General features: G+C 33.4%; 2 protein-coding genes across 7 annotated transcripts in view; one reads left to right on the forward strand and one right to left on the reverse strand.

The window, feature by feature from the left end:
* Positions 1–22,105, reverse strand: part of LOC105193878 (autophagy-related protein 16-1) — a 443,766-nt gene extending 421,661 nt beyond the window's left edge. The window contains exons 1-8 of one of the 3 annotated variants that reach the window (XM_011158537.3): positions 21,103–22,105; positions 20,535–20,793; positions 20,268–20,430; positions 18,868–18,956; positions 17,658–17,705; positions 16,591–16,726; positions 14,756–14,861; positions 10,643–10,785 (exon numbers count right to left, since the gene is read on the reverse strand). In XM_011158537.3, coding sequence (XP_011156839.1) covers positions 10,643–10,785; positions 14,756–14,861; positions 16,591–16,726; positions 17,658–17,705; positions 18,868–18,956; positions 20,268–20,430; positions 20,535–20,793; positions 21,103–21,235 — 1,077 coding nt within the window. In that variant the 5' untranslated portion in view covers positions 21,236–22,105. The remainder of the gene's footprint in view (positions 1–10,642; positions 10,786–14,755; positions 14,862–16,590; positions 16,727–17,657; positions 17,706–18,867; positions 18,957–20,267; positions 20,431–20,534; positions 20,794–21,102) is intronic. The other 2 variants (XM_039450288.1, XM_011158538.3) reach the window with 2 other exon arrangements.
* Positions 22,106–22,852: 747 nt separating this feature from the next.
* On the forward strand, positions 22,853–27,937 carry LOC105193884. 4 transcript variants are annotated; one of them, XM_026130640.2, is made up of 5 exons: positions 22,853–23,291; positions 24,013–24,148; positions 25,268–25,448; positions 25,641–25,726; positions 27,595–27,937. In XM_026130640.2, the coding sequence occupies exons 2-5, from the start codon at positions 24,075–24,077 to the stop codon at positions 27,785–27,787; spliced, it is 534 nt and encodes a 177-aa protein (XP_025986425.1). In that variant the 5' UTR covers positions 22,853–23,291; positions 24,013–24,074; the 3' UTR covers positions 27,788–27,937. The 4 variants fall into 4 exon arrangements, with proteins under 4 accessions (XP_025986425.1, XP_025986424.1, XP_011156858.1 ...); XM_026130639.2 differs by having other exon boundaries at positions 22,853–23,287; positions 23,997–24,148; XM_011158556.3 differs by having other exon boundaries at positions 22,854–23,291; positions 23,997–24,148.
* The last annotated feature ends 18 nt before the right edge of the window (positions 27,938–27,955 follow it).

A 27,955-nucleotide genomic window follows, 5' to 3' on the forward strand; every position in this document is an offset into this window, starting at 1 on the left:
CAAACTCGGAATATGTCAAACTCTGAATTTAATTAGCTCAGGATTCAGTCTAGTGTGTTGAAATCGTCCGCTAAAAGTTCTCGACACTTTTAATTTAAATTCAGTTCATATCTGAAGTAGAGAGAAGGGGAAAAAGGCAGTGGTCGACGGCATCTCGAATAACATCATACAAACCGTGTCCCATTAATTAAATTCCTCCCAAGAAGTTTTCCAACGCGCACGCGATAGATACCACGAGCCAACATCGATGGTTCATTAGAGCTGAATCGACGCGAAATCGAAAATAGTTTCGTGCACAATCTACCCTTTTCCGCGTCGGCATTTATACAAAATGAAAAGCTGCAAAAGTATTAGATCATCTTGGCGTCACAATCCAAGTAACGATCGTTCCATAAGATAACAGTATTCGCTTACAAAAACTAAAATTTGCCAAGTATCGATTATCTTAGTACCGTGTTACGTGCATTTTATTGCATTGCATTTATACATGCATTGTACATGCATTCATGTTCGTTGAAAACGCGTATATACAAATACACAGTATTTGCGGAATATACGGAGTATGTGTTTTAAAGCTAGAAATGTCAGGAAGCTTTTTTAGTTTCTTCTATATTCAGCGGTTTATAAGAGAACACGTTGTATAGCGTTGAAACGTCTGTGGCGGATGTATATCAGGCATGAGATCGGGGAACCAGTGTGTTGTAGTATGCACAATGCTATACGAGAGCACGGTACGCCGGCTAAAGTCAAAAGTGTAAAAGCTTGTGCTTTCCAGCCGATTTCACCCTTTCGCTTTTATCTGCAACCAGGAGTTACGTACAAGATTCGCGACGCGTTTTAACCTGCAGCCAGTGGTGCATTTACGTGGTCAGGGCACGCGAGTGGGCAAAGCTCCAGAGAATGGAGTCTTGAATTAAACTAAATCCGATTTAGATCAGAAGTAGTCATTGTGTTATATCTATAATCTCTTCAAAAGCTCTGGACATCGTAATTGGAGCGTGTCTAAAGAACCAACCTCCTCCTCCTACCATTCTTCCTTCGTTACTTCGTCGAAGAAAAATTGGCAGAATTAAATGACCAGCAGAAAGAACTTCGAGGATAAATGTTCGAATCATTTGAGATTATCTCAATTATTGCAATTATTTTCAAAGATACAAAGGGATGTTAAATTAAAGTTATAATAAATCTGACGAATTTCGTTGGTATAGATCGCACAAACGAGCATTACGTAAATTGTCCGACAGTTACGGTACACCTATTCGTATATTATCAGCCTATCAATTGAACGATAAAGATACGAATTTTTAATGTTTATCATCAAAGATAAAAAAATACGAGTATTAAAGCACAATTCTATTATAAAAAAAAAAAACTACCAGTCATGAAGAAAACGCAATATACAATATACGCATTGTTAATCAACCACGTGCACATAATTATGTCACGTGAGAATGTAATTAGAGAGTTTTGCGTTTGATCGTAAACCGCGCAACCGACAATCATGGGCAGCGAATTGCGATCAGCTGCATTTCACCATCAAAGCTATTCAAGTCAAGTGCGGGCATTAATTTCTAATTAGCACCTGATCGATATAGGACATAGAAGACACACATACACACAGCGTATTCTATATGAACATGCAATTCCTGGCAACGACAGCACTCGCATTACACCAAGAACATGCACGCTAGCGTGTTTTCTTACAGCACTACAAATACGCATTACCCGGAAGCAAATGCACCATCGAGCTGTGCTTGACGCTTTCAAGTGCATTTCAAGCTCACAGTTGCCTGCATTATGCCACGTTAGAATGCATTTTAACTCGGTAGAAAAAAAGAATACGGTCGTATTTTTGAAAACTGGTGTAAATACTAATTAGCTTCAACGCAGTAGTATAACTCATTGCACTTTCAGAATTCAAGAGTTTTCGCACGAAGGGCAGAAAAGCAGCAAGCAAAATGCTGCAAGTAAAATGCGCTTGGTCTTGGTTCTTTTATACCGTAAGAAACACGTGCCTGCTTATACATATTTTGTGTATATCTGTATCTGCGTTTGTCAGTGAAAAAGTACACTTAAAACGCCGGACGTCGCAACGACAAATTCTCGCTTCCAGGATTTTTAAAAATACCACTCGTTCCAGCGTGCTTGAGCGTGATTCTCGGCATGCGTTCCTGACATCGCGACTGGTTCGCCAAATATCTACAGGTTGTTCGCCGCAGCACGTACATTGTTCGGGATAAACGTACCGATTTCGTTAGCAGGCTGGCTCGACGCCAAAACGTTTACGCGAGCGAATAGCATGGGAGTTGCAACATTTTTGGACGCAAATTTGAATGTAATTTGAGTTCGATTATGATGATATATCCATACATATCCGAGATAGAAACAAATGTACCGAACGAAATCCTTGAAAATGTTCGTTACAACAAAATATACCTATACTATATGTACACTGATTGGTTTCTTGGTATTCGTTCTACGTGATTTTTTTACGCGTTTGAAAATCACGTACATAAGTTTTTCTCTTACGTACATTTTTTGTATCGTCAGATACAAAACATATATATAAGAGAAAAATTTATTTATGTTGTATTTTATTTTGCATATTTGCACAAAAATGATAATAATAAAGGTTAATAAAAACAAATTTAAAATTTAATGGTTGTAGCTGACTACTGTACTCTACTGTATCCAAAGCAATCAATCAATTTAACGGCTCATCTGGATAAGTCGCACAGACGCAATTCGCGGACGCGATAGCTAAAATTAATAATATGGTTGCTTTTGAGTGACTTTTTGCGTTTGTGAATTACGTTGTGTGTGTGTGTGTGAGTGTGTGTGTGTGTGTGTGTTTGTGTGTGTGTGTGTGTGTGTGTGTGAGTGTGTGTGAGAAACTTATTTTGTAGACCGGTCATAATAGTACAATCAAGTAAAAACTTTTAACCCATTGATAAAGAATTATTTCAGTGCCGTAGAAAGATATATTTTTCTCTGACCGCGTTCAAAATATCAAAATATAAAACTGTGAGACCGCATATAAAAAGTACTGCGTAAACGGAAAGATTATTTATTGCGTATAAAAAGTACCGAGTAAATCGAGGGATCAACGTAAATCAAAATATGAATGTTTTTATTCGATATTTTCACGTATTCGATATTTGCAAATTACAAATGATTGCGAAATGATTCTCTCTCTTCTTTAGACAAACTAAACTTCGTAAATAAAAATAGATAATAAAATCTTTTATCTGACTGATTACTTTATAAAATTCTACTTTTACATAATGCATATAGAACTTTAATCGTTGATTATACAGTAAGGGATTAAGCTAATCAAACTTATACTTAAACTTCAAATTTGTAGAGCAATGTACAATTACAAGAAAATTTGCGACGTAGTTCATGCTCTAAAAATAAAGATATAAAGTATTATATTAATGTGATCGATTCATTATTTTTTAATGACACTTATAAATATTAGAAAATAATAGTACGCGAAGTAAGCGAGCGAAAGCCTTTCTTTCTTTATCATTCATGACATGAGGTGTATGTGTTTGTGTGAGAAAGAGATATGGACTTGAGTGCGATATAATATACGGTAAGGTGGTTTACAAGCCCTCTAATGGGACGGGGAGAGTCAACCGATCAAGCACTCTCAGGAAATGTCGACGGTAAGCAATTTCCCAACATCGTGCGCACCGATATATCACTTGTACCAAGCTAACATTGTCGAGCTAATCAAACTTTGCAAGAACAAATAATTACTGTCTTTTCTATCTAAATTAACGCGCGGGTGCAATCTGTTCTCCATATAAATATGTCCTGTCTTTATGCTTTAAATTAATTTTGCATACAAGCCGAGGAGAAGCGACGGCAAGCATACAAATATTAAATAATTTAACTTTATCTTATAATTACTAATGGAAAATATTTCATGTAATAAAATTTCATGTGTGCGGATTACAGAGAGTTATGAATCAAATTGTAGTAAAAAAAAAATTGCAAGCTTTAATTTGCGCGTCGTTCCAGAACTCTGTGTTAATAAAACAAAAGCGCAGGAATAATATACACTCGGTATATCATTTCTGAGGTGTTTATTAAATGCGAAAATAATGTTGGAAAATAAGCTCGCTTCTCAATGCGTGTTCACAGTAACAACGGGCGCGAATGAGAAACGAAGGCGCAGCTACTCTCTCGCTGTGCACGACGGTACCGCGGCTACGATCTAATAGGCGTTACGCTCGATCCGGTCTTAATTCGATAAAATTGATAGCCGGCCGCCGCCGCCACCGCTTCTCTCCACCCTGACTACGAGCGAGTACGGTGAGAAAAAACGGAATTCAGTAGAAAAGAAGAAGCGCGCGCGCGCGAGACGTTCCGTACGGATCGCCCTCGTGCAAGGACAACGCGCCGTGGCGGCGTGTTCAGGTTAATTCCCGAGCTTTTTTTCCTCCTGCACGATATTCCTGCGGCATACCTGACATTCCTATCTGTATCCACCTATTCCTATTAGGGATGTAAATGTGGTAATTTCGCAAGGTAATTACTGTGGGTCGGCATGAAAGTAATGCCTTTGAACGAAGAGGGCTACCAGCGTAGAGTGCCTGCTGCTCACTGTGTTACCCTGAAATTACCCTATTGGACGACGCCTGAAAGCGCCTCAGCGTTTTCTGAATTAACGTTTCAGACCCGGCCGTACAGCCTGATTATTAGAGTCGTCATGAGAGCGCCAAGAGATATTCCCCTTCTTTCTCCTTTGATCGGACGTCAAGAAGTCCGCAATTAAGCAGCCCCGTCTCGACGTCTCGTGAGCGACGTTGCACTTTGAAATTGATAAATCCTCGGTGCATCGTGTCCCTTAACCAGACAGGAATAAATTTTCATGAAGCTTATCACGCATTATTCCCGCCATAAATGCCGCTCGAAACGTACCATCTGCGTTTCATAAACAGTGGAATCTCGACGCAGGTAATTGAAACTCAACCGTTAAGCAGATTAGATAATGGAGGCACAATCGTGGGGCTCTGAGATTAAAGCGAGATGAGCGCATAACTACGGCAAGAACAAGGGTAGCGATGAAAGAGAAAACCGGTGCTTTACAAAGAGACGACATTCAGGTCGTAATAATGAAATTATTAGTTAGTACGATGCTCTGGCCGAGGTCAAGTGAAATTTGTAAGAAATTTATAGGTCGACAAAAACGATGCATTTCAAAAGGATGCTGTTCTGTTACTCGGCACTTTACTCGGCTCGAATTAAATTGCAATTCTCAAAGAACGTGAAAAAAAAAATTAATGATTTCTACGTTAAGATTGCAACGCTCAATTACCGATGCATTAAAACAGAATAATATTATTGAGTATTTAAAAAACAATTCAATATTGTTCAAATGAACAATTACAGTTACCTCTGACATTATACATTATTAAATGGAACGTTGAGCGTAGTCTAAAAGGATCTCAATGTCGTCCACGAAGGATGCTACAACTTCCGGAAAGGAAGACTCGATCGAATTAACTGAAGTACAGCAATTAAAGCGTCTCCTCTTTTCTCTCTCTCGATTATTCGATTTACATCGGACTGAGTCGTCGTCAGCGTCGCTTGTTACTCATTAGTCAAGATTAAGGCAAGATAGGTACCGTGTAATGAGGAGCACGAAGCGCCGCGGAAGACGGAAAGTACGAGCGATTACGTCTTTTATGAGAAGATTGGAGCTGCGTTGGAGGAAGTATGATGGTTCACCAGTGTCAGACAAGCAGGAAACCACCGACAGACACCGGTGGCGAATCAATAGGAGTGGCGGCACACGAGGAAGCCCCACCGCCATGAAATTGAGTCTACTATCGCCCTGGCCAGGTACCTACCAATACCATCGATATTCGTTTAACGCGTCGTTTACTTGTTGGAAAGGGCGACAGACAATGGCCTGGCGAAAAATACAAAATTTAGTAAGTGTAGAGATACTCGTCTCCCAAGAAAGAACAATGAGAAAGAGATAAAACGGGAGAAAAGAATCTTGAGCAGCCATTCTGTCGCGCCTCTCTGGCACTGCCTCGAGTTTTCCTCAAGGTAATGCATTTTTCATCGATGATAATCTGGCATTAATACCTCTTACTGCTCTGAAATTATTAAGGCTCGAAATTCCTGCCATTTTACTCAAACCACATAAACAGATTACAAAATCTATAATCGTTATGATACGGGACAAGGGTCTTTACGGTAATAATTTAGGTAGCAACAATATGCCTATATCGATCAATGTGAATAACATTAAATATGGATAATTTCATATATATAACACTAATGTATGTCAACACTAAAAAAATTTTATACGATTAAAAAGTACGTTTCTTTCCGTTTATAGAATATTAAGTTTTTCGTGCCAAAACTATTTGGCACATTGCACTCTCATAGTATAATACGGACAATTCGGTATTTCCTAAAATAAAATATATTTTATTAGCTGTAATTTTCAAGGAGGAAAATAAACATCGTAAATAACAGGAAACATGCATTCTGTCGAGAGATAGGCTTCACTTATAACAATAACAATCTCTGACATGCTTTATCGCGTGAAAGGTAGGTTTAATATATCCGTAAAAGATGCATTAGACGATCCCACAGGCACAAGTCGCGGATACCGCAATGGCAGGGACTCGCTGGAAAAACCGCATTTTGTTAAGATCGACAGACGTTGTTGCGCTCTCTCTCTCTCTCTCTCTCTCTCGTTCTCGAAACGAAGCACTTGAGAATAAACATCAGATGGTTGGCTCTCGCACCTCTCAGCCTGAATAACCTACAGACTGGTTATGGCTCGAATCCCTCAGAGACCGCGTGTTGTTTCCCGCGTGAGTTTACGCGCCATTGGCCACCAATCTTCGGAATGAAACTGCCGTCGTTCAGTAGACTCCCGACAGTCCCGGCGAGGCCTGTTTCACGAACGGCGCGCGAAAAAGCGAGCAAGAACAGCAAGGGGGAGCGTGAGCGGTGAGAGAAGGATCCGGTCGATTGGACGGAACAACGTACGGCTCGCGCGGCGCGAGACGGCATCTACGCGATTCCTCGACGCGTCGAATAATCGCGTCTAACACACCCGACGATACGCAAGCGATACGCCGGGCTCACGTATGCTCGCGCGCGAATACATTACACATTGTATTCCGCCGATAAACCGCAGCGCTGTAAACGGCGATATTACTGCAAGGCTGAACGCGCGCGCGGCAACTTGTACGACGACGTTGGGGAACGACGCGACGAGGATGTAATGGAATTGCGTGGCTGGTACGGAGCAGACTATCGGTCCAATCTCGCTCCGTGCTTCCTTGCGAACTAGCGAGTGTCTTCGCCAAATCTTGTCACGTGATCTAACGTGAATACGCGCTGTAATTGTACCGAGGAGAGAAATTATCTCAGATACCGAAACCGCGACGATAGTTCGCGAGGAAACGCGACAAGGAAACGGCGGAGACTCAAGATTCTCGCGCAGCATTATTAATGTTCGTTCAACGATCGGTTACTTATGCGTCTCTGCAAACGTACCGCGACAAATCGATTAGACGTCGATGACGACTTCTACGAATCGTTTGTAAGAGAAATGCCTGTGATAAAACCAAGCCAGCTGATTCGATCATACACACGGCACAAATCAAAGTACCGTTGAGCCTCATCTAGAGTTGCGAGGACTGGTTGCGAGAGAAGCAGAAGCTCTTCTCTCCGTCCGTCGATTCCCGTCGACTTCGCCGACAATCATCGCCGGTTGCTCCCAGCATTTAATCATGTTACATCAGTACGACACTCTGACAATCCTATCAAAGTAACGAGGTGCGCAGGTCGGGACATACGTACGGCGTGGGACTCAAAGTTTCATCGCGATCGATCATCCCTGATTACTCCGCCATACACGACCGCGCGTGTGTATGCCGCTGACTATCGACAGACCATGTACTTAAGTTCTTACATACCCGAGCCCGGCTTCGGACGTAGATCAAAGGAAACAGCGTACATTAGTAGTGATCAAGCATTTACTGTCATACGCTAAACTTCGATCGCCACATTTGACACGCATCGCCTAACTAAAGCTTCTATCACTTACTGTTTTCGCGTCAGATCGACACTTCAAACTGACCATTTATATCCGATACAACCTCAGAATGTTACTTAGAAAATATTCAAATAATTTATTAACATAATTGTTAGGAATTAAATGTATTCTCGAAGAAAGTAATAAAAGACTGATGTAAATAAAATACTTACGCAAATAGAAAAAAATTAATTTGCAAATGTATAATTATCAATCTAATTCTTGAGCTTATAAATTATTTTAATTATTAGTTAATTTCTTTTCTAAATCGCACCATGAATATCATAATGAGAATGCATCGCGACGTAGAAATAAAAAAATATTATTTTCAATAGTTATCTATGTATAAATATGCCACAGAAAACACCTAAAAATTACCAAAATTACTATCAATTATATCCAAAAAAATTGGGTAATAACTAAAGTTAAAAAAATTAAAAGTTATGCTTTCGTAAAAACCGAATCGATAGAGCAAAGGACGCATAGAATATAGAGAAATCCAGGTTCAAATTCTGACTGAGATGCTATTTTTTCATAATAAAATTATTTACTATTTTTATTTACTACTCAACCCCTGATTATATCGCACATTACCGAGAACATTTCTAAAAACGTGGGATTCGATATCGAGTATTCCTCGATGTTCCTGGGAATGATCAATCATTCATTCTCTCACGTCGTAATTTTTCTATAACAAATGTAGGTTTAAGGAAAAAAGATCAACGCATTTATTAAGGTTTATGTCTATGTGGAAAGGGGAAGTGACGACGAGACAACAGTAAGAGAACGAGCAAACTTTAGCGAGGTCAAAAAGACAGGGAAACGGGTCGCCTTTCGAAATGTACATAGATACTATGCATGAACAGGAGTAACGATCCACGGTAAAGTTCACGAAGCAATTCAGTCCTGACTGACTTTTTGCGGATTGTCATTAGCTTTACGATCGCGCCAACGTCGCGGATTTACATGAGCCGTACGGTAATAGATCGCGAGGGAAGAAGGTGACGATAAATTTCATATTCTACTGCCAGTAGATATTCACGGGCTGTCTCGCCGACGGAACAGACTTGTAATTTAATGCATGTTTTGCGAGACATCCCTTTATGCACTTCCTGGGACACGTCCGTACAGCCAATGAGGTTTTCACGGGAGACGAGAGACGAACGCGTCTCATTACTGCAGTTGTTAGGCCATTTGTTCCATCTTAATGTAACTTCTTTTTGTACTTCGCGCAATACGGTATGAAGGCTTGATTGAGTACAGTCATAGGTACGCTTATGGGTTTAACACCCGGTTGATTAAAGGAGCAAATTATCTCAATATCAAAAATATGCTGCGGCGTTCCAATGTCGTATTTTCAATTTTTTCGAGTTATTTTTAGCAAAATTAATTTTTAGGGACATATGCAAAACTATTTTTTGTACGGCAAAATAAAATTTCAGAAAACAATCGACCAAAACTCGTCTTTTTTTGGACGTTATTTTATACTGATTTACAATAAATATCGACACTATCCCGTAATTACTGTCTATTACTATATATTTCTATCTAGCTTGTCGATAATCTGATAAAAACAATTTAAAAATCAATAATATAACATATTTGTGAAAAAAGAAAAGGAAATAGAACGTTTCCATGGTAGTTTGTCGTTCACATCGTTATATCTACGATTTTTCACGTAATTTCGACGCTACGTCCGTATAATCTGCGGATTAAAAAAAAAAAATTTGCAAACTCAGTGCTCTGTCAGATGAATTTTCAATATTTCGTTCGAGTATCGGACGCAACGCGTTACATCTCTTTGTGAGAGGGATGAAGCCGCTAATTCCGTAATACATTCGGCTTTTCGTGAGCGTTCATAAAACCGTGGTATAATTACGAACGAGCAGCAATACATTTGAGCGGCAATCGAAAGTCGAGAATTTGAAACCTTAAAAACAGTTATCGATATAATCTAGATATGGCGAAAAAAAAAATAGAATAAACCTATAAACGATGCGCATGGAAAACGAAATAGAAAAATGATGCTAAAAAAAATTATCGTTTTTTTCCTAATAATCGACTTCTGTATTTACAATATCACTTATCGCACTTTGACGCATTCAGCAAATATGAAAAAATTTCATTTCTTTCAACGACGAAATATTGCAGGCGCGCACTATCGTCGTATTTTGAATTTTTTTGCGTCATATAAAATTTTTCTACAAATTTCCAACTAAAAATTTTCAGCAAATATTCTGACAAAAATGTGGAAGTCGTTAGCCCGCAATCAATTTTTACAATATTGGTCTCTTTTCCTTATTTTCATTCATCACACAAAACTTTATATATGCAACAACTGTATAAACACATGGTTGAAGAATTGCAAAAATCCTTCAGTTTAACTCGACATCGTAACGTTAGTCGAACGTCATATTCGCATAACAAGAGACATGAAGGAGATACGAAATTTTAAAGTATACGACACAACATCTCCTACAAATCTTTAAATACTCTTTGATCCTTCGAACTTTTGGAAATGTGTTAGAGACACGCAATAAGTCAGAAAATGGATGCACTTACCTTTAGGCGAAGATCGTTGACAGTCCAGACGCGGCTCGCATAATCGTTGGACGCTCCAAGAATAAGGGTGCCCGTCGAATCGAAGTCCACCGACATCACACCGGCGTTGCTGCCAACGAGGATGCCCTTACTTTCCGATGTACCTGCAACAAAATGTTCGCGGACGTTAGTGTATCGTTATGTAACATACGTTTAAATTTAATTCTTTACGTTTACGTGTTCACATCAATTACTTTAGTTCCTATTGCACAGCCATTTCACTCTACATTCTTCTCTCAACCTACCCTTTGCCTATACCATGCATTATTCTCTGCATATAACTAATTAAATTTATTCCCTGACGTCTTAATTGGCAGCGAGTAAGTCGCGCTGCAATCCGAAGGGAGCAAGTTGTAAGTACTTCAAAGAGAACAGAGAAAGAGAATAAGAGAGAAAATGTAAAGATAGAGGCAGAGGAGAATAATGAAGAAGCACAAGTAGAACAAAGCCGAGAAATGGAGAATGCGTGTAGATTCAGAATAATAGACCTCGCGCTAAGCGGATATAACTCGTACAATAAGGACGAATGTTTCATCTAATTTGTATGAGGGGAGGGAGAGATTACATTCGAGAGCGTTACATGTACGATCGCCCTTTGTCACAGTACGGGAAAACGATTTCGAAGCGGCGGTGCAGCTCTTAGTATGCGTCGCAAGGGTGAACTATAACGACGCGCAAAGTAACCTGTTGATTCGTTAATATACTTCATTAAGTGGATCGCAAGGAATCTCTCGAGAAAAAGTGATATCGCGGCCGTCCGCGTGAAACAGAGATGCTGCGAGATGCCGATGGAAGCCAGATTCTTAACGTCCCGTTCAGGAGAATGAATAAAAATTTGTTTTACCACTAATCAATAAATAAATAAATATAATATTTCAAAATTAAAAATAATAGATTAGGCTTTGAGATAATAAATGAAACATATATAAAGTAAAAATGCTATATAACTCTATCAGAAGAAAGAAGATAATGAGACTTAATTTAGTACATAAATTTTTTAAAATTTGTGATGAATCTATTTTAAGACTATTATTATCAATAAAATATTCTTTATAAAAAATAATTGTTATTTAAAAAAAAAAAATTCAATCATTAAGTGAGCACTTTTTTTAACAGCAAAATTTATATTTTTTTGTATGTATATTATCAAGCCAGAAATTTTAATTCGTACTAAACCTTTTTACTCATTTTCTTTTTAAGTAAGATTGTGATATTGTGTTACTCATTGAACAATTTTACGAGCGTAAACTGTAATTAGTGTATATGCTTATTTATATAAAATTATAAAGATAAATATTAATATGTGAATAACAAGTATAAAGTATTTTTTTTGGTGTCAACTTTCAAGTTATCATTTCTTAACAGAAGAATTTTTTGAAGAGATAACAATAGATTACATATATCAGAAAAGTGCAATTGCTTCAAAATTATAATTATATAGTGATTCAAAATTTTTATAAAAAGTTGCATTAGTCGTTATAAATTGAATCATATATTTTTCTTCTATATTTTTCAATTTTTATTTTTATTTGCCTATTGATTTATCTGCCAAATCAAAATTTGACAAAATTTTAATAATCTTTTTTTTCAGGGTGCATCTATTTTTTTATTATTTGTTGCTACTTGACTAGTACAATGCTCTGTAAATCAATATATTCACTGAAAAACCGTAAAATAGTCTGATTTCAGTGTTATACTTATAACTATATCAATCAACGATATATGCACTTTCACAATTATATGTTTACTATATAATAGCTATAAATTTTAGTATCATATTTTATAAAATATAAAAGTTGCAGTAATGTTATATTAGTTATATTATAATATTATATTATATTATTATATTATAAGATTATAATTATATAGTTATATTATAATTTTGCTCTTTTTCAAAAATAATGATGATGGTATATTTATACCATCTTATTATAATTACTTTTTTGCATAACATTTATGTAGTTTCAATGTTTCAATTCTGTAGCATCACATACTTGTTATATAAACAATATGAAGCATTTATACATTTATATTATAGATATAAAGAAAACAATAAATATAAGTAATTATGATATAAATATTACAAAATAGTTATTACACAAAGTATTATTCCCAAATATAGCAGTTACAAATTGTGTCAACTGGAAATACATTAATTCTGGTCAGTGAGAGTAAGACCAGTATTCATAAATAAATTTCATTTCAAAACCGTCTTGAGATAATGACTTAAGATGCTAATACAACTTTGTGATTGATTGATGATATCTTAAGAAAATAAATCTTAAGAAAACTTGAGATGATTTTAAAGAATTGATTATGAATACTGGCCTATGATTTTCTCTTAATTGAAATCACTGACCCAATCAGCACGTTTTTTTTAAATATTTTTTAATATTTAAAAAATGTTATAATGAAGAATAAATATAAAAAAAAAAATTTTTTTTTTAATTGATTGGGAAGACAGTGAACAGTCACTGATGAACACAGTTATAAGGGTAAAAGCACAGACTTGTATAACATACATACAAAAGAATCAATTAGAATTTTCTTTCTCAGGGTAGAAATGATAGACTTTGTCTTGGTTAATTCTCTTATGTGTTATGCATTATGCGTTAAGCAAATCTGTGCTTTGACCTTAAAGGCTAATCTACAATATGCTCTTTGCTATCTGTTTCTTGCTTTTTGCTTTTGCCCCTTCGCTCACTATTTTATCGACAATCATGTTTTTTGTCTCTTTTGGAGTTTGTCAACTTTTATTTTGCCAATTTCGATAAAACATTGCAAGAAGGCAAAAAAGGGACAGACAAGAAAATAAGACACAAAAAGCAAAGAGCATATTATATATTAGCCTTCAGTATAGCACAGCAAATCAATAAGATTTCATTGAATGAGATTTAGAAAGCATGAAATTTACAGTGGTTTTATCGCAACATGGTCTGTACGTACATATTATTCGTTTATAGAGTAATGATAAAAATAATGATAAAATTAATTACACACCATCACTGTCAAAATGTAACGTGTCTGTTGAGAATGCAAGTTGACATATGACATCGCAGTGGATCACATTCTTGCGAATTCACGAATACATCTTTCATTCGTAACCAAGGCTCGTTCAACTCGGCAGAATTTTTCATTTTTTAACGATCGTATAAAAGAGAATGTAGCGGGGGATTGACAAACAGAAAAGAGTGCCGACATAAGTAATGCGTTATTTCTCAATCTCAATTTTAAGTTACCTAAGAGCAACATTCATTGTAATTAGATCAATTGTGTAATTGATTTATATCTGATACTAGTCAACATCGCGTTGCATTCTCGTGATCACATCCTTCGTTCGTAACCAAGGTTCGTTCAATTCGGCAGGATTTTTCGTTCTTTAAGGATCGCATGGAAGAGGATGCAGCGGGAATTGATAATCGTGGACACGGGAATGAGAAAACTTGTGGTTCTCGCAGAAGACATCTCGTAAAGGTCGCACCAGACGCACCATTCGAATACGCGCGAAAGACTACACCCGCCATGTCTAAACAACTGCTGACGCGACGCCGCGTCGCCACGCGCGGGAATTTGAATAAATAACACGATCGGTGGATAAACTCTTGGCCGAATGTCATCGCTCACACGTGATACTTGCGATTGTTACATAGGGTGCGGAATGTCGTTTATCTACGTAACTATTGCTTTACACACGTTAAAATTTTGGAATATTTAATACTGTAAAGTAATAATCGTAAAATTATGCGATATTAAAATCATTTGCTTTAGTATTAAATCGTTTCTTCCCCTCATTTGTTAAATATAATATAATAAATAAATATAATATATGTAAATAACTATAACAAATCACTTTTCCCTTTCACAGTTATTAAATATAATAAATAATTTGTAAAAGTACAAAAGAATATCTCTGTACAAAACACACAAAATTCCAATTAATTTTTTTACTTAATCTTAAGTTAAAACTTAAACTTTCTTAAAAATCAAATCAATAAAATATTATATATATTAAATAAAATTGTAAATATATTGATAATATTAAAGAATAAATCATAATCAGTCTAATAATATTACCTTTAGTAATGTTCCAAAGCTTCACCTTCCTATCAGCACCTCCAGTAGCCAATATTCTATCAGTAGGCGACCATTTAACAGCGCATACTTCCCCCTCATGGGCACTCTGTAAGGTTTATAAGCACTTGAGATTGCTATACATTTCTCATGCAATCAGTCTATTGTATAAATATTATGTCAACAAAGATGCGATCGTAAAGTCCATGGTATCATAATACACAAATTAAAAATCATTATCTAAATATCTAGCATATAAATTATACGTAATTCGTTATTTTTTAAATGTCTTGTTTTTATACTCTCACATACAAGCAATTTCATCAGCGAATCACTGAAACGTGAAAATACCTGATTTTTACAATTATAAATAGCGTATACCGTGAACTTAAACGCCTATATGCTGAAATTTAAAAACTCAAAGCAGATATTTTTTACAAATATAAAAAAAAAATACAATACTTATTATAAATTTCCTTTAAATTAGTCAACTTTAAATATTATTATTATAAATCATTTTAGATATAATAAATAAAACAGAAGCAGAGGAAATGACTTATTGTTTAACTTTGTCAGTTCAAACTGTCTTGTAATAAAGCTAGAAATATACTCTGCTCATTTATATTTTATATTTAATGCTTCTATTTTTCCATTTTATAATTTAAGCAGCAGTTACTCTGCATATCATTTTGCATGCATATTCTACATCAAAATACAGCTAAAAAAATACGTCAAAAAATTTACATTTTAAGAATACGAAGAATTTATATAAATAATTATGAAAACGGAATATTTTAAAAATAAATGCATTATTGGATAAAAAAAGAAAATGATAACAAACTATATTTATGAAGGCTGATAATCGATTAAGAATAGAGAGATAGGAAGAATGAGGCTCAGGATATATAGGTTATTGGCTATTTTTTAATAAAAGCATCCTATAATATTAAAAAAAAAACTTGTACTTAATCTAATCTCGATAAAAATTGTAATATTATGCATTTTTAATTACATACACACTGTTACTAATAATATACTATTTTGTGTGTTTAAAATTTAGGAGAAACTTAACCAATGCTATTCGAGTGTTACAGCTTATAAGTATAGTTATGTATGTGTGTATATATGTTGCGGTAATATATATTATCACATAAAAAATACATAATGATAAACAAAAAAAAATCACGTTTTTAATATATTACTTCATCCTTTATTGTTATAAAGTTAATATAACTGTACAAATGATCAAGTAACCCTATTTCAATCTGAATCAGCCTCAGTGATAACTAAATAATAATAGATCATTTTTTAATCGTCAGATCTAAGCTTTAGTAGAAACGTTTGTTTTTTAATTCTACACGAAAGTATCATTCTTTTGTTAAAGAGAAAGAGAAGTTATTTTCTAATTTAACTAAATATAACATTAAATAAATATTAGCTAAAAGGACAAGTTGTTGTATATATCGAATATACATTGCAAAGCATATATAATACACAGTCTTTCATGTAACAAAAACGTTACAACCACAGCATTGTAAACTACACCACTCTTTACGGTGTAATTGGCTGTAAAAAGAAACAAATAATCCAATATTTAAGAAGCATCAAGTATCAAAATAATTCTAAAAAAAAAAATAGGTTTATCTAATCATCTAATTCAAATAAAAATTAAAATGTATGTTAAAAATTAAAACATCTTATAATTCATAAATATAAGTCTATTCATATACGTACACAAAGCATGCATTCCTGTGTTTCAATGTTATTAGGAATGTCAGATACGAATTGGTGTTAATGCTTTATGATAAATACAATAATATATTTTAAATTCAACGTACAAATGTTACGGATACTTTGGTTGGCACTGCTGTCGGAAGACCAGCGACTTCTTTTAAGCTTAAACGATCGGGACTAACAGGTCGCGTATCTCGAGCTGCATCTTCCAATTCCTTTTGCATCTTTGCTTGTCTTTTCCTATAATGTAATAAGAAACATATACATTAAGTATATATAATACTATCAATACTCATTAAAGTTGCAAAGCAACTTAAAGCATAAATAATAATGTTGATACATTCTGCAATCTCTTTCACACCATTGCCTAATGTGAAAAAATTATATAATCCATTAATGAATATTGCATTTCATTACACATTATTAATTTCCAATTAAATATTTTTCAAATATATACATATACACATATATATGTGTGTGTGTGTGTGTGTGTGTGTGTGTGTGTGTGTGTGTGTGTGTATATATATATGTATGTATGTATGTATGTATATATATATATATATATATATATTTGTACTTTTATTTTTTTTTAATTACTTCTTGTACAGCTAAATAATAATTATTATTATAAAATATAGTATTACTATAAGTAGAACGTTTATTTTCGCTTTTCATTGAAAGAATCTTAATAGGTTCATTACATGCTTCAACATATTTCTATTCACACCAACGAGTTCCAATATGTTTCCGACATTGCAAAGCATTGGAGTGAGGAATATGCTAGAGCATGCTACATAAGCAAATCAAATATTCTTATTAAAACATACAAAAGAAAAATAAAGATCTAGAGAGTATAAATTCAATTGTCTTTTCAAGTTTGTTTTCAATGATTAGAAATATCCTGCAGTAATTCATATTACAGGTTCTTTAAATTTCATTTTGAAGAATTAAAGAAAAGAATTTATATTGTTTAGTAAATATAACAATCTTCATATTTTTTAGGGTGTCAAATAGAAATAGAATACTATATACATGTCGCATAGTAAACGCCACCAGATAAAATACATGAATCATGAGATACAAAGTGCAATACCGTCTGTAGCTGTTAAATTACCTATCCCAAAGCTATTTAGTATTAAGCACAATGTTCACTACATTTCATCCAACTTACCCAAATTTTGATAAGGTATGCATCAAAAAGGCTGTTGGGCTCGTAAAACTGAAACGAAAATGTCAAGCAGTGTGAAGTGCTTGTGTATAAAGCCCTAGAGTGACAATATTGTGTATACTCTGTGAAAAGCTCAAGACTTATTAGATAAGTATCTACAGCTTGTGGGCTCATAAAACTCAATTAATTGAAATTTATTATTAATCTATATATACACATAAATAAATTTACACATTCAATATTTGTATTTGAATAACTTTTTTGCCTAATTTTACAATCTATATATAAATTGTAAAGTTCGGCAGAAGAATATTGCAAATATAAATATTAAATTGCATATAAATATATATGGAAATAAACAAAAATTTTTTAATTGTTTAAAAATTTACTATACAATATAGAATGCATGTCACAATAATAATAAACATATAACTTACATATTTAAAATTAAAATTTTGAAATACATGCATTTTAGTTATTTTAATTAATAACAATCCAAATTATTTAATTAAGAACAAACTTGAAAAGATTCATAATACATATAGAGAAAATTACATCTTAAACTAAAATAAGTTAAAGAGTAATATTTTAAAAGTGAATAAAATTGAATGAACTCTCAGAATTAATGTAATAACATTTATTTAATAAGAAAAGAGTAAAGGTTCTACACAGAAGTAATGCTAAAGAAAGATTTTAGACAGACCCCTTTATGCAAAACTATACTACAATACGTGAACATATATACAAATACATAAGAACTAAATCAACTAAAGTGCAGAAAAAATAGGTTAATCTTTAAAAGCTGTAACTAAGCAGAAATACATTTACTATACTACAAGTACAGAATTATAAATTAACACAAAATCATAATTAGCATGCAGGACTATACATGTTCTTCATCATGTTGTATACGATAGCTAAGAAAAAAAAATACATGTACAGTCTGAATAATATAATAGAGAAGAGAATACTGCTTTGCTTTTCAATTATAAAAACAATTTCATAACTACAAAATAGTCGAGCAATATGCTAGCTTTTAATGTTACAAATAAAAAATCATTACTTTATACTTTTATGCAAACTAGTCCTATTAATAAATAAGAAAGGAAAACAATATGGATAATTTTTATGCGCCTTCTAAACTCACTATATATATAGATATGTATATAGTGAGTTTAGAAGAATACATAATATTGTTCATATACACACTTACCTTAAAAAGTTATCATTTTCTTCATTCATCTTTTCTGCATCTCTGGCTTTATATTTTATCAAACGTTCAATCAGCTGTCGATTTTCTTCCTATAAATTTATAAAATTCAAATTAAAAACTAAATAGTATATAAGCGTTAGAAAATTTCTACCAAAAATTATTTAACTTTTTTCAACATTTACAACAAAAATATACAGGGGATGAACAAAATAATGTGAACATCTAGGAAATACACTATTTCTTTTATTAATAAAAATTAATCTACTATTTATGTTTAATATAACTTCTATCCCTGACACAAAGTCATAAAATTCTTGAATAATTACCAATGAAATATACTATACTATTCTTTAGTAAAACATCTTTCAATTGATTATATAAGTAATACTGGAAGAAAAAACTCGCATTTTCCAAACTTGCCTTCTGTTCTTTAAAATTTCAACATTTTTTCCGACCAATATAACTGCCTAACTTAATCCTATGCCACATAATACGACGTATCTTATGCGATTTTTACATTGCTTTAACTTTTTTATAATATAATTCAAGACTTGAATTGAGGTTAAAAAATAACTAACTGTTCACAGATACAATAAATAAGGACACATTTTTTCATTATTTTTAACGTAAAAATATACAAAAGTTTAAAAATAGTACCTGGTATTTTTCTGTGGCTAATTTGTAAGTTTTCTGGATACCCCTTTATTTTTTATTAAATATACGTTTACTGGGTTCTAGGTGGCACAAAAGTAAACGCACGAAATTATAGAAATAAAAAAATTCTAGTGTAATTTATACACATTATTACAAGTATCATAATATTCTTTCGCCCTTTGTATACTAACGCGCATAAATACTGTGAGACTTACGAGACTTTTATCAAAGTCTATGCTCTTTTATGGTAATTACTTTATTTGAGAATAAAATATTTTTCATATGACTCTCGTTTATTGTCTTTATCTGACTCTCAATTTCATATATTATAAGCTAAAAAATATACTTTTTGATCAGAGATATAGCGTGGCAAAGTTATAAAGTTCCCTGGTATAGCAAGAAAGATAAAATAGATGTGGTAACCTAGGATTAAATATTGAATTATTGTGAGCAGTTTTGAAGAATTTTGAAGAAAACCAGATTTTTCCTCCAATATTATCCTAACACCCTCAAGTATCTCTTAAAAAGTGTTCTGCGAGAAGAATGATACAGCAGTGTACTAGTAATTATTGTATGATCCTTTTTCAAACAAGGATAAAATCTGTATATTAAAGATAAATAATGAGTCAACTTCTTAGAAATAAAATAGTATTTCTCAAGTGTTTATATTATTTTATCAGTTCCCTGTATATATTATTATATAAATTTTTAAGAAAACAATAAAAAATTTTATATAACATATGTACCTGTGTTTTCCTAAGCTTTTCTTCTAAAGATGCAAAAGCAAGTTGCAAGGCTTGGTGTTCATCCTTGAGCATCTGATTAATACCTTCTAACTCTTTCTCTCTACCAAAGCATTTAGTTATTTCTAAACGTAAGTTAGTATTGGCTTCTAAACTTTCTGCAAGGCTAGAAAAAATGAACAGATCAATTAAAAATATAAATTTATGAAATTTATTGATATACAAATTAGATATATATCTTTATTTATAGATAATATAATTATTAAATACCTAGTTTCCTTTGCTTGAAATTCTTTTGTCATTTCCTGCAATTTATTATTGAGATCTACTATTTGTTGTGTATGTTCTCCTTTCCTCTTATGCAGCATCGCCAATTCTTCCGCTTGCTTTAAGAGTCTAGCTTCAAGATCAGGATTTCCACCCATGCCAATGCTGCCATTGGCTGCTTCCCGACGGAGAGTCTCATTTGCAATTGTCAATTGCATATTTGTATTTCGCAATGTGTTTGTATTTTCAAATAACCTATTGTCTATAAAACATAACAGAAATGTAATCAAAAGAAGTCATGTAATAAAACAAACGTAAACAATAATACAAATCATAGGGAACTAGAAGAGTTAATAATAACCTAATGAACCCAGCATTTTTTTAACAAAAAATGAAACAAATAAGAAAAAAGTAGATAAACAAATTATGTAATTAAATAATAATATAACATTGAGGTGAGGATAAAAGCTAATCAAAACATATGGTATGTAGGAACAATTCTCTGTTCAAAACAAGATTATCTTGTGTCCACACTTACATCTAGTCAATAATAAAACTGCGAGAAACTTACGTAGGCTGATGAGATCTGCGAAACAATTGGTTTGTGATCTGTTTCTTTCACGTAGCTGTGAGATTAAATCTTTCCGCCAGTTGACGTCTTCCCGGGTAACGCCGAGCGAAACGCCTGCTTCGTTCGAAATCATTTCTGTCGAATGGTCCACGTGCACCGTTAAAATAGATAGTCAACAATTGATTTAACCTTAATCGGGGTCGTTTTAACGAGGAGGTCACAAATAACGTTCTCCGACAGTCTGTCACTCCATGACAGTCTTTCGGCACGTGCAACGGATAACTTCGTCCGATGAAGTTACGTTCGATCATCGGCCAACGTATAATGTTCAAACGTCTCGTGATGATCGCGCGACATCGTCCGTATTAGCGCGAAAATACCTTTAATTATGAAAACAGCTACTCTAACCTAAAGGTACATACCAAACACTACGCTGCTACTTTAAAATTGTTTGCTATCGCTACGCGCATCGATACTGCACTATCAAGTCACAGTTGATATAAAGTCGATAGTTGCGACGTATCGATACACCGAGATACACTTCTCGGATCGATTCAATTTTATTCCAAACGTTCGACTGTTGGCACACCTGGCGAAGGAAACGCCGAACGCGCGTACACGAATATGCCAGCTTCTCAAATCGTACCTATATAACCACTTTTGCGCGATTTATTCGTTTGTATGGGCTGATCGCACTGTACGGACGATAATTTACGCGAACGTAATGAGGACGAGGCACGAATATCGCGAATTGTAGGGGCGCATACAAGTACAAATTGACTCATCGTTCGCCGCTGGTTGCTCTGTTCTTTTCTGTTTCGGCTGTAGCTCTCGTTCGAATCCGTTCAAGATCCTCCTCACGACGATGCGTCTTGATTCACACTTGGCACGAACGCGCGACCCTTCGTTTTCGGCATTCTCGAAACACTCCTGGTACTCACACGCGTCTGAAACTCGGGATACGAGGCAATGGAGAAGATTCGAAACACGATTGAACGCGACACGACTTCGCATCGTATATATTCAACACGACGGATGTTGGTACGAACGCTCGACACTTCACTTTCGGCTGTTCGGCACTCCGCGGTATTCTCTAAACACTCGATCGCGTCAACAACTCGTACGGGACGATGAGGATGCGAGTTGAAATGCGTCGCGACGCTCCGCGACTTTCCGCGACTTTCCGCCGTGCTCCCTAATCGACCGACTGCTGGCACTGCGTACTGCGTAGCGGCGACAGCTATGGCGCAGCGGCACGCAAGCGCCAGTCACGTGAGTTATACGTCACGCTTACGCAGTACGCAGTGCCAGCAGTCGGTCGGTTAGGGAGCTCGGCAGAAGGTCGCGGTGTGTCGCAGCGCACTTCAATTCGTATCCTCGTCATCTCCGTACGATTGTTTGATGCGAGCGAGTGTCTCGAGAATGTCGTGGACTGCCGAACGTAAAGTGTCGACCAACACAGTTCGTACCAACATCCGTCGTGTTGAATACGATGCGAAGTCGTGTCGCGTTCAATCGTGTTTCGCATCTTCTCCATTGCCTCGTATCTCAAGTTTCAGACGCGTGTAAGTACCAGGAGTGTTTCGAGAATGCCAAAAACGAAGGGTGGTGCGTTCGTGCCAGTGTGAATCAAGACGAATCGTTGTGAGGGAGGATCTTGGCTCTCGATCGTACATTCGACAGCTGCGACCAAGACGGGGCTGGACGGAGCGACCAGCGGCGAACGGTGAGTCAATTTGTACTTGTATTCGTTCCTACAATTCGGTATTTGCGCCTCGTTCTCATTACGTTTGCCTAAGGCCTAAATTGTCGGTATAGTGCGACGAGACAAATGAATCGGTCCTGCGAAAGTGATTAAGAACAATTCGAAGTTGACATATTCGAATTGACAGTTTGGCGCTCCCTTCGCCAGGTGTGCCAACAATCAAGCGTTAAGGGATAAAAGTCGGTATGGCCAGCATGGCTCAGCATGGCCGCTCTCAGGTTTTTCTAGGTTTCTCGTGTTGGTCAGTGTTGGTTGCTGTTGCTACAACAATAAATTCGTAGACCACGTTAAAGAAGGTTTCTTTCTGCCTGAGAGAATGGATTGCCTGCTTTTTAGATATTTAGGTGCTCCGTTTATCCTAGCACCTCTATGTGCGTAAAACGTGTATATTGAATCACGTAGCTAATATCCACAAATTCCGTAGGTAATACACGATTTTCTAGATCTTCCGTGCTATGTATACGATTAGTTTAATAACGATTTCGGCTGGGGCGCATCGATTGCACATTTCAGGACCTAAATAATCATCTGGGTCCTGAAATGTGCAATCGGTGCGACCCAGCCGAAATCGCTTAAGTTTTTGAAATATTGTTTTATCGTCTGAAGCCATCTTTAATTATCTAATTTCTAATCTAATATTAATAATAAAACGTCAATGTAATAAACAGCTAAGAAGAGATGTAAATCTTTCCTCTAAATTTTGGCGATTTAATATGTAATTTGCAAAGTGGTAAAGTTGATTGCAACTGATGAAAAATGTCCTGTCCTCCTCCCATACATTAAAGTAAATTAAAAATTGATTTATTTGTTGTATCTGCAATGAAGATTTGTAGATGTAACTAAAAAATACTTTCTCATATTAAGAAAATATTACGCACTTACTAAAAATATATTAGCTTAGATGTTAGCTAAAAATACGAAAGAAGTAATATGATGTTATTGTTGCAATAGTTACTTAAATTAGGTTATCTAGATTTATTAGGTTAGATCTCGACATTATACAAAATTCAGGTATTAAAGTAATTTGTAAGTTTATTAATACGCAATTAACAAGAAAGATTTTGTTATTATCAATACAATAATTAGAATAATTAATGTGCATCTGTCAAAACTTTTATTATTCATATAGATATAACTTTAAACAGCAAATACATAATCTCGCAATCTATTTGCATTTATGAGATTCACATAAAAAAGGATAAACACAATGAAAAATCAGAACAAGAAATGCAAAAGATGTTCCAATAATAAATTTAGTAATTCAAATAAAGCACGAAACAGGTAATTTTGTACAAAACTATATTTTATAAATATAGGGAAAAGTTGCCAAATGCGTATCCATTCTATTTTTTTTCGCATTTGGTGCTGCTTTGGATTGCAAATTAAAATTTCAAATTGTAACTTGATATTTCAGGCATTTATTATTATACATTGAAGTATATCTTTCAGTAATAAAACAAATAAATTAATACCCTTACCTTTCAGTAAGGGTATAATAACAAATTAATTTGTTATAAGCTTTTGTAACATACTGTAAAGAGTGTGATTTAGAAAGTCAATCACCTAAAGCATATCTGAGGACTCATAAATTTTATCATTTTTGAAAATACCGAATTTATGGATTAAATAATTAAAAATATAAGGAATTATTATCTAACACTTATCTTATTAATAATTTATTGAAAAAGCGATATGTTTACTAATTAATAAATAACAATAATGAATACGTAAAAATACCATAATAAAATTGGTTTGAATTTATTTTTGTAATTGATATATTTTTATTCACTTTAATCATTAGTTTTACTATTATCACTTATCTGACATTAGTATTATTTATATTGTTGTAAAATTTGTAATGGTACGAGTTAGGAAATTTGATAGAGTTTATAAAAATATCTATTATTTATAATAATTGTAGATACATAATACAATGAATGTCAAATATTTTACAATGAGCTTTCTTTTATGAAAATGTGACAATTAAAGATAAAATTGCTCAATTACATTATTATCTGCTATATAATTTAAATTGATGAAAAATTTACACCAAGTATATGTACCTGATTTTCTAAAATATTAGCAACATGCACAAAACAAGATACAACTTATTAAATTTTTATCTATGTATATATATTTCTTATTTATTTTTTTATTTTTGTCACTAAATATTGCTTATATGAAGCAAAAATGTAAAATATTGAAGAGGTACTTATTGAAAATGCTTTCGAAAACCGATACGCAACTTTCCCCTATTTAAAATTTACATGAACTTGTTTTTAAAAAATAACAATGTTATAATTATTATAATTGCATATATGATGTCATACAAAGTTTGAATCAATTAAAACAATTAATGCAACGTTAATATATTTTATTAAATAAAATGATCGATTTTAGAACAATATTGAAATCAAATATTAAAGAGGAACTTATATATAATAGAAGAAACAAAAAATTTAAGTACATGATCACCGATGCTAGATATATCAGACGAAATCAAGCTCTACTTGATGAATTTGTTATTTATTCAATACTTAATACTGGCATTGATATGAAACTAGGAGTAGCAGCAAGTTTGGTGAGAATAAAATAAGAATTAAAATAATTATTAAAATATTTTAATGTTAATAATAAAAACCAACTTAAAGAGTTTAAATTTTATTGAATGTATACCCTTTTTTAATATAAATGTTTTAAAAAGTATAAATTGTATAACTTAAAATAATAAGTAATTATTGGAGCATTTAATATGTATTTTATTTGTTTATAGATTGCACGTAGTGTACTTGCACTTTATAATCAATTAGTAGCAAATCGAGCAAAGAATCCTTATATCAATGAGTGGCAGAATTCCGGGTAATAAATAAAAAAATTTTTTGTTTTCTTATTAACCCTTTCAGGTCTGAATTTTTTTTAGAAATAAAACATACATTGTCTGATTATTTTTAAAGATTTGGAGGATTGCTGAATACAAAAATAAAGTTAAAACTTAAAAATTTTTAATGGAGAATCTATGTGGCAGATCCAAGAAATAAAGTAACAAATTTTATTGAAATTGCACAGACCTGAACATTTTAACTTTTTTTTGCGTTCTAAAAAACCAGAAATCCTTTTCTACACTGTGTAATTTTGTACACTGAATCTAAATTAGTTTATCACTTCAGATTACTGAAATAAATTGGTTTAAAACCAAAAATAGCGATTTTTACCATGTTTATCGATTTCTTGTTGATAAAAAAATTTTTTTTCAATTTTGCAAACAATACTTATTTTACTAATTTTTATTTTTAAAGTCAATTTTAATTTGTATTCGTACAATTTTTTTTTTGCAATGATGTCAAAGTATGATGTTAGAAAACCTATAGTGCATTGTAACAAATATTTGAAATTCAATTTTATCAGTTATATATTTAACTTAACTACATATACATATATATTTAATTTAAATACGTAAATGCTTGAACTAAAAAAATTCAATTAAATTAAAAAATTTAGTCCAGTTAATAATTGTTTTTTCTCAGAGTATGTTATATACTGTATATTATGTTATATGTATATTATATATTGCACATTACGTATTATGTACTGTATTAGTTATATTTGAGTAATTTCTATACAAAAATAATACTGTGTATGATGTTGAAACTTTTGTAATTAATCCAAGAACTTTGCTATCTTATTATAAAAATAATTTTAGATACAGGGTGTTCCAGATTTCGCATTAATAGCAAACTCTTAATAGCATTTCGAGACGAAAATCCTAGTATCACAATGTCGATGTTACAATAGCTTTTAAACGAGGAAAGATCTAAAGTTAGCGCATTAAAATGTCTGAAATACGCGCGCTGAGGTATGGCACATTGTACCGTGAAGGTACAAGCAAAATCAATATGAAAAGTGAGTATATTTAGGGCCGATATTCATAGTCGGTGCTTATTTCAAGACCGTCTTAAGTAATACCTTAAGATCTTAATACAGCTCCCTGATTGGTTGATGACATCTTAAGATTGTACTTAAGACGATCTTAAATATAAAAATTGACTATGAATACCAGCTTATACCTTCACTACTACTTAAGTGTCATACACTTGAGCGCACAAATATCAGACAGTTTGATTTGCCAATTTTAAACCCTTCTCATTTAAAAACTACTGTAGCCTCGACATTTTAATACTAGGATTTTCGTCTCAAAATAATTTCTGGAATGTGTCATTAACAGGTGTCACGCGAGGTGTGGAACATCCTGTATATTATAACTGTATTTCCCAATATTTTTTAGTTAAAGTTTAAACTTCCTTCAAAACAAGCCCTCAATTGAATTAAATAGCTTAATATTTATTAAAGATATGATAAAAAAAATACTGTTACACATATGTATTACTAGATCTGAAGGGTTAATCTAATAGTTTAGTAAAAAGAACCTCGCACACTTTATATGGAAAAAACGATTTCTGTCAACTTGGCTAAATTTTTTATAGGTGGTTACTTTTAGGATGCCGATTAAAAATTTCAATGAGTATGATCTAAGGAAGGCTTTTTAGTTACAAAACTCTAAAGTTTTTAGTTACAAAACCCTAAATTGCTTAATTTTTTTTTTTATTTTTTTAATATAAAGTATGCGGTGTTCTTTAATGTTAATTTTTGCATTATATATAGTTTCAAATTTAAGGCGTGATTTTTAATATACAAATGTAAATATGTGTATTCTTCAATTATACTTGTAGGGAAAATATAATTGTTTTGCGAGGATATCATCATAAACATTTAAAATATCTTGAGAAAGAAACGCAGTTTGTGGCTCTCGATAAACATGTCATGTGTCATCGATGGCTTGACAATCATATAATGATGGTTTTATCACTATTCGGACGAAGGGAAGATTTCGAGGACATCTTCGACAAACTCTGTGTTTGGTGATAAATAGATAGTATTTTAACAATTCTTAAATAATCAATTTAAAATTGTTTTCATTTATAATTTTTCCAAAATGCAATCGTTGCACTAAAAATATACGTGTAAAATATACAAATGAAAATTGAACGTCAAAATATATTTGCTGTCAATATATTTTTACGCTACTTTTAA

The sequence above is a fragment of the Solenopsis invicta genome, chromosome 6 (genome assembly GCF_016802725.1).
Source record: "Solenopsis invicta isolate M01_SB chromosome 6, UNIL_Sinv_3.0, whole genome shotgun sequence".
In the NCBI taxonomy this organism is placed as follows: domain Eukaryota; kingdom Metazoa; phylum Arthropoda; class Insecta; order Hymenoptera; family Formicidae; genus Solenopsis; species Solenopsis invicta.